This window comes from Tarenaya hassleriana, unplaced genomic scaffold (assembly GCF_000463585.1).
Source record: "Tarenaya hassleriana unplaced genomic scaffold, ASM46358v1 Cleome8, whole genome shotgun sequence".
NCBI lineage: Eukaryota > Viridiplantae > Streptophyta > Magnoliopsida > Brassicales > Cleomaceae > Tarenaya > Tarenaya hassleriana.
The window spans coordinates 3,587,381-3,594,276 of record NW_010970490.1 but is presented as its reverse complement, the minus strand read 5'-3'; the positions used below and the strand labels follow the sequence as shown (position 1 = coordinate 3,594,276).

The 6,896-nt window shown below is 40.6% G+C and overlaps 2 protein-coding genes across 4 annotated transcripts in view; both read left to right on the top strand.

Moving 5' to 3' along the window:
- Positions 1–4,934, top strand: part of LOC104802819 (sodium/hydrogen exchanger 2) — a 5,446-nt gene extending 512 nt beyond the window's left edge. The window contains exons 1-15 of one of the 3 annotated variants that reach the window (XM_010526596.2): positions 85–317; positions 439–778; positions 1,009–1,127; positions 1,642–1,739; positions 1,842–1,901; positions 2,002–2,048; positions 2,139–2,333; positions 2,436–2,482; positions 2,576–2,642; positions 2,750–2,850; positions 2,927–3,028; positions 3,120–3,258; positions 3,331–3,393; positions 3,504–3,587; positions 4,296–4,934. In XM_010526596.2, the coding sequence (XP_010524898.1) occupies positions 596–778; positions 1,009–1,127; positions 1,642–1,739; positions 1,842–1,901; positions 2,002–2,048; positions 2,139–2,333; positions 2,436–2,482; positions 2,576–2,642; positions 2,750–2,850; positions 2,927–3,028; positions 3,120–3,258; positions 3,331–3,393; positions 3,504–3,587; positions 4,296–4,631 (1,641 nt within the window). In that variant the 5' untranslated portion in view covers positions 85–317; positions 439–595 and the 3' untranslated portion in view covers positions 4,632–4,934. Of the gene's footprint in view, positions 1–84; positions 318–417; positions 779–1,008; positions 1,128–1,641; positions 1,740–1,841; positions 1,902–2,001; positions 2,049–2,138; positions 2,334–2,435; positions 2,483–2,575; positions 2,643–2,749; positions 2,851–2,926; positions 3,029–3,119; positions 3,259–3,330; positions 3,394–3,503; positions 3,588–4,295 lie in introns of those variants that run through there. The other 2 variants (XM_010526594.2, XM_010526595.2) reach the window with 2 other exon arrangements.
- Positions 4,935–5,397: 463 nt separating this feature from the next.
- On the top strand, positions 5,398–6,869 carry LOC104802818 (acyl carrier protein, chloroplastic). The gene is made up of 4 exons (XM_010526593.2): positions 5,398–5,532; positions 6,131–6,244; positions 6,374–6,496; positions 6,598–6,869. The coding sequence occupies exons 1-4, from the start codon at positions 5,485–5,487 to the stop codon at positions 6,724–6,726; spliced, it is 414 nt and encodes a 137-aa protein (XP_010524895.1). The 5' UTR covers positions 5,398–5,484; the 3' UTR covers positions 6,727–6,869.
- The last annotated feature ends 27 nt before the right edge of the window (positions 6,870–6,896 follow it).

Genomic DNA, 6,896 nt, shown 5'->3' with positions numbered 1-6,896 from the left:
TGGTTTGTGGGAAGAAAGGGGGGGGGGGGGAACAATCTCGATGTTTATTACCACCTAATTTTCTATTCTGATTTGATGGGTACACCCGAAATTGGAAATTTTAGAATTGGGCGCGTGTTGAATCTTTTTTTCATGGATTACCTTTTTGAGATTTGGTGATTTTCTATGGCGTCAAAGCTTTTTCTTTGTAAAATGTTTCTGGGTTTTAGCTGGTCGATGACGATGCTTCACATATCTTACTGACTTCTAAAAGCGGTAGAGATTTCCCTTTCCCACAAATTGAATGATTCCTTTTCGGACAAGTTGCCGGCTCCGAGGTTGTCGATGTGTTTTTTTCTTCCTTTCGGAACCATTTTTATTGGTGTTTTTTTTTATTGTACCTATGGATATTTATTAATATCTTTGTTCATGCTGAAGTTTTGTTGTGTATGAATTCAGAGATTGTTTCCATGGATGGTCCGGAAAGATAAAAGAGACATTCGACTTGCAGAATCATATCTTGGCATTGTACTTGTTCATGTCCGGATAGCTTGTTATCCACTTGTTTGGTGAAATTAATCAAGGGAGGGGAAGTAAAAGTTGGCGGATCAAGAAGATGGAAATGCTCGGATCTCACTTCGGCTCCATAGTGTCTAAATTGAATGGTTTGTCCACTTCTGATCATGCATCCGTGGTTTCACTGAGTCTATTTGTCGCACTTCTCTGTGGTTGTATCGTGATTGGCCACCTTTTGGAGGAGAACCGATGGATGAACGAATCCATCACTGCTTTATTGATTGTAAGTTCACTAAATTCCCCATGAACTGGCGTATACGGGTAGTTTCATATGTATATTCATCTGTATTACCTATATGATGTATGGCTTGTTGAAACCGGAAAAGCGAGAAGGAAACCTCTTTACTCTTCTTTTATGGATCATCCAAGAGCTAAAGTTAGGATTTTTTTTTTTATTTCAATCATATGAAAACTCTGTCTCCGGTTACTGACTTTCGAGCAATTGGGTTGCAGGGGCTCGGCACTGGTATTGTCATTTTGTTGATCAGTGGGGGGAAAAGCTCACATCTTTTGGTTTTCAGTGAAGATCTCTTCTTCATATATCTATTACCACCCATAATATTCAACGCCGGGTAAGTTTATTGTTCTGTTAGATTTACAATGATGCTTGTTTATTGATGTGTCTTTGGTTCACCACCTGATAGATGTTCAGTTTGGTTCGGTTTGGTTTGGTTGCGTAGTGGAGAAAGGGAAAAATAAAAATGAATATCGTAGTTTAAAGAAATTGGAAGATCTAAGACGTTTGTATATTCACAGGTCTCTCCTGAAAAAAAGTTAGTTTCTCAAAAAGTATCTGCCAACATCAGTAACCCATGAGATACTCAGCGAGAAAGGAAGTAATGCAATGTCTCCTTCTTACATGTATCTTTTCAAGCACGTGTTACAGAAGGAGAAAATAAGAGGGCATTATGTGCTTATGCTCACCTAAAGTTAGATTTATCCACATGGACATAGATGGTCCTGATGTGTGTCACTGTCATGACTCATGAATGAGGACATTGTTCGATTCCAGTTTGGCGCTAAATGCTCTTTGAAATTTTCCTTTTTCGTAACATATAGTTTTATGTTTCTTGCTGTATATTTCAGGTTTCAAGTGAAAAAGAAGCAGTTTTTCCGCAATTTTGTGACTATTATACTTTTTGGAGCCATCGGGACTGTAATCTCTTGCGTAATCATAACTTTAGGTACTTAGTTTCTCATTTCATGAAACTCAGAGTTTCTAAAGTTAATTCTAAGTAACTCACCGATTTGTCTGCTGCTAATCTATTATCTGGTGAGTGAAACAGGTGTAACTCAGTTTTTCAAGAAACTGGATCTTGGAACCTTTGACTTGGGTGATTATCTTGGTAAAGCCAAAACTATTGTTGTTTTACATTCCTAGTGCTTTGCTTTCTCAATTTTTTTATGTTTGAAGACTCAATTGTTCTTCTTGTGTATAATTTTCAGCAATCGGGGCGATATTCGCTGCAACAGATTCTGTCTGCACATTGCAGGTAATGTTCTGTCTTAAAGTCATGGAAGTACATAAAAAAATTAAGACTTGAAAGTGTAGTAAAAGCTTGATGTGTCTTTGGGCTATGCAGGTTCTTAATCAGGATGATACACCTTTGCTCTACAGTCTTGTATTCGGAGAGGGAGTCGTGAACGATGCCACGTCGGTTGTGCTCTTCAACGCAATCCAAAGCTTTGACCTTTCCCACCTTAATCATGAAGCTGCTTTGCATTTTCTCGGAAACTTCTTGTATCTGTTTCTCCTAAGCACCTTGCTGGGCGTAGCCGTAACTCTCTCTCTCTCTCTCTCTCTCTCTCTCTCTCTCTCTCTCGGGTATCTTATGCGGGTTCTTGTTTGCTATGTATGATTTTCTTGACTTGTTTTGCAGACGGGTCTGATAAGTGCATACGTTATCAAGAAACTCTATTTCGGAAGGTGAGTTATTGGCTCAGTATGTGTCTTTTATCTTTGTAACTGTAGTCTTGTGATGTGATCTGAAATGGATGCTGCATATACGACATAACTCAGGCACTCAACTGATCGGGAGGTTGCTCTTATGATGCTTATGGCATATCTTTCTTACATGCTTGCCGAGGTTAGATTCCACGGAACCTCATACACCATTTTCCTTGGAAGTTTTGATAATATTCAATTCATTTTTTTACCGAAAATATATCGATGATCTTTTCATTTGGGTTGCAGCTATTTGAGTTGAGCGGTATTCTCACAGTATTTTTCTGCGGGATTGTGATGTCTCATTACACCTGGCACAATGTGACCGAGAGCTCGAGAATAACTACCAAGTATGTGTTCTCTCAGAACAGCTGTTTCCCCGTCCTTTGTTAAGACAGGAACTCAGTTTCAAGTGTTTCATTGCAGGCATACCTTTGCGACGTTATCCTTTGTTGCCGAGACTTTTATTTTCCTTTACGTCGGGATGGATGCCCTCGACATCGAGAAGTGGAGATTTGTGAGTGACAGGTATATGACCAGGACAACAAGTCCGACTCTTTTCTTCTCTTTTCTGCATGTTCGATTTGAAAGATTGTATCTTTGTACTGGTTTTTCGCAGCCCGGGAACATCAGTTGCAGTGAGCTCAATCCTGCTCGGTCTGGTCATGCTTGGAAGAGCAGCCTTTGTGTTTCCATTATCGTTCATCTCGAACTTGTCCAAGAAGAACCAAAGCGAGAAAATCGACATAAAGCAGCAAGTGCGAATCTTTTCGACTTTTTTTCTTCGGGATCAGACCCGTTTACTAATACGTTCTTTCCTCGTTGTTTAGGTCGTGATTTGGTGGGCTGGTCTGATGAGAGGCGCTGTATCCATGGCTCTGGCTTACAATAAGGTAAATAAAATCGTGTTTTTGTCCCTTCTATGATACCAAAAACCGATATTAGAGAATGCATCTGCATATTTTTTTTTTAATCGTACAATGGCTTTCTTCCTCGGATGCAGTTCACAAGGTCAGGGCATACGGAATTGCGGGGGAACGCGATAATGATCACAAGTACTATAACTGTCTGTCTCGTCAGCACTATGGTAAGATATTTGCCTGCCTCTCTTCATTACAAATATGATAAAGTCCACTCCTTTTTTTGAGGGGTGACTGGTTTAGAATTTTTCAGCATCCCGGGTTAACCTGGTTTGAACACTGCTTCTGTTAGGGGTGGGAGTGACCGGGCCTCGTGGTTCGTCCCCACGGGTTTTATGACGCATTATCTTGGCCCCGGTCTCGCGAGACTCACCCGAGTTGACTTTAGGGGCATAATGATAATTTTATACAAAAATCTAGGTAGATATTATTTCTAAATACACTAAAATATCAGGGGTATAAGTATCATTTTGCTCTTATCTATTACCCGCGAGTAAACCATTGTGGTCGGAAAAAACCTGAACCTGAACCCAAACCCGTGATCCGGGTTCCCCGCCTTGTTATATTATACCCCATATTCAGCATCATTGGGTCGGGTACCCGCATCCTGTGTACAGTGAGATGGGTACCCGAAAACCTGTGGATCTCGGGTTTAAACGCCCGTCGCCCACCACTAAATTCGGTTTCATAGAAATAGGATTTTTGTTTGCGATTATATTGGCATTCTCAAAACTTCATTTTGATCTTCTCGAATTTGCCGAGGGCACCCGATTTGGCACCTATACCGAGTTTTCCCGAACCATCGGAATCGATCTTTAGGGAATTCTCATCTAAACCAGCTTGGGTTAACATCTTCCCTCTTTTTGGGGTTTCAGGTGTTTGGTATGCTGACAAAACCGCTCATACAGTTCCTACTGCCCCATCAAAAAGCGACGACGAGCATGTTATCCGACGACACCCCGAAATCCATGACGATCTCGCTTCTCGACGGGGAGCAGCAGGACTCGTTTGCTGAGCTCGTCGGGACGCCAGACGTTCCTCGGCCCAACAGCATCCGAGCCCTCCTCACTCGCCCAACCCACACAGTCCATTACTACTGGAGAAAGTTCGACGACGCTTTCATGCGTCCCGTTTTCGGCGGCCGGGGTTTCGTCCCCTTCGTCCCCGGTTCTCCGACAGAGCGCAGCACCCACGATCTTACCAGACCATAACAAGCTTCCACGACCACGACCACTGAGCTTTGTCCGAACTGAAAAATCTGTCTAGCCAAGCCGATGGTTTTCGGTGTGTGTAACTATTTTTATATTATAATCATAATATTTATTTGTTATTATTATTTGTTTTTTTTAATGTTAAAAAATCGAAGCTTTTGTGAGGCTTCCGAATGTTTCTTTTTTTGAGAGTGGAATGTGAACCGTAGGATTTATGTATATTTGGTTTTGGTGTATTTTGTTTTCTTTGTTATGTAAAAATGTTCCGTATGGGAAAAAATACGATGCAACGCTCTTTCTACATTTTGTTGATTTATGTTTTTTAATCTATTTTTGGTTAAGTTTCGAGTGAAATAGAGTGATTTGTCTGTTATATTTCACTTATGGTACGATTCTAATTATTTTCGGGGAATTAGTTGAATAATCTAAGATTTATAAGAAAATAACGAATTAATTTAAATAAATTCTTAGGAATGGATTTTTTAATTTGTTATAATGTGGAACATTTTTTTTTATAAGTAAATAAAAATTAAAAATCTAAATATAGCGAAAAGAAATTTGTTTTTTTAAAACATTTATGAACGGTTAATTTTCTAAAAAAATGAATTAATAATTTAGAGGAAAATCAGAAAAGCATTTTTAATGGGCCGAGAATGGCATTTCTTGAGGCCCATATAATCCCTCTGAATTGGCTCAAACGGCGCCGTTTTCACTTGCAAAGTTCGTCGCGGGACTAGGCTTTAAAACACCCTAGCTACCTTCCAACTTCCCACTCTTCGTGCTCTCCGCCTTCTCTCTCTCTCTCTCTCTCTCTCTCTCTTTCACAAACAGATCTCTCTGTCGAGGAGCGAAAATGGCGATCAGTTCCTCTGCCTCCGTATCCATGCAAGCTCGTGTGCCGGTGCGTATCTTGTTATTTTCGCCTCGTGGAGATGTTTAGGAGTGGTCTCTCGATTCTCCTTTTCCCCGATTTCTTGCTCGTGCTTTTGAGATCATATGCCCTGATCCCATTGTTTCTAGTCTTTGTTTAAGCCTCTCGATTGGTTTGTTACCGTGGATAAAATGATATCGTGAAACTCTGGTTGAGCTTTTGCGTGAGATTTCGTTCATTTACGAACAGAAGGATTCTCAGATATACTCTGTGGTTTCTGGAAAGACACCTTTAGGCATTGTGCTGTAGTTTCGATCTCCGATTTCTAAGTTATGAAGAGACATTTTCCCGTGCTTTTGTAAGCAAATGCCTCAGCATTTCAAAATTCGGCCAAGTCCACATTTCCCTTTCAGTTACCAAGCTCAGTGATTGCCAATTTCTTCTTCTTTTTATTTGGGGAAAAAATGAGATCCAATGGGTAAGAATTTTCCTGCATTTTGTGTATTTTTGTGGTGATTGAAAACATTCAAAGGATATCATATGAACAAGTAATCAAGCATCCGGTTCATTGTCTTGTTTCGTTAAAATGGTGACTCAATGAATGTTTGTCCTTGTGAATGATGAACAGGCAACAGTGAGAGTCAGTCTCCAGAAGCCGGTATCAATCTTCAACTATGGAAAGACTAATCTTTCCTTCAACCTTCGCCATCGGACACCCGCTCGCCTGACAATATCTTGCGCGGTATTGTTGTTGTTCTCCTTTAAGTTTTGTCTTCCTTGTCTGTGCATGTCCTGCTATTCTAGTGATTCTCGGTAACTTGTAGAAAATGTAACATAAGTTTCTAAGGGTGGAGTGGTTTTCTTTGGTTAGGCCAAACAAGAGACGGTGGAGAAAGTGTCTGAGATAGTGAAGAAGCAACTGTCGCTCGCCGCGAGTCAACAAGTTACCGCTGAGACCAAATTCACCGATCTCGGAGCAGATTCTCTCGACACGGTATAGCTATCTTCTTACCGTCTGTGCCTCGATTCTATTCTTTCACAAACGTTGTGAATAATGAAACGTTGGCTGTGTTTGACATGGCTGGTTTGGTGTAGGTCGAGATAGTGATGGGTCTCGAGGAAGAGTTCGGGATAACAATGGCGGAAGAGAGGGCCCAGAAGATTGCAACAGTGGAGCAAGCTGCAGAACTCATCGAAGAGCTCGTCAAAGAGAAGGACGCTTAGCCAATACAAATCCTTTTTTTTTTCAAGAGTATCAATTCCCAAGTGCATGCGTCTTTGTCGCCTTCTTTGTTTGTCGGGCCTTAATCATATGATATTTGTCACCTAAAACTTGTTATAATTCAAATCCTCAGACTTTTTCATAATTATAGCTTCTTAATACGCAGATTCCA

Coding starts and splice junctions, on each gene's coding strand:
- LOC104802818 (XM_010526593.2), top strand. CDS start 5,485: ATGGCGATCAGTTCCTCTGCCTCCGTATCCATGCAAGCTCGTGTGCCG. Junction 5,533..6,130: donor CCATGCAAGCTCGTGTGCCG/GTGCGTATCTTG, acceptor AATGATGAACAG/GCAACAGTGAGAGTCAGTCT. Junction 6,497..6,597: donor GAGCAGATTCTCTCGACACG/GTATAGCTATCT, acceptor GGTTTGGTGTAG/GTCGAGATAGTGATGGGTCT.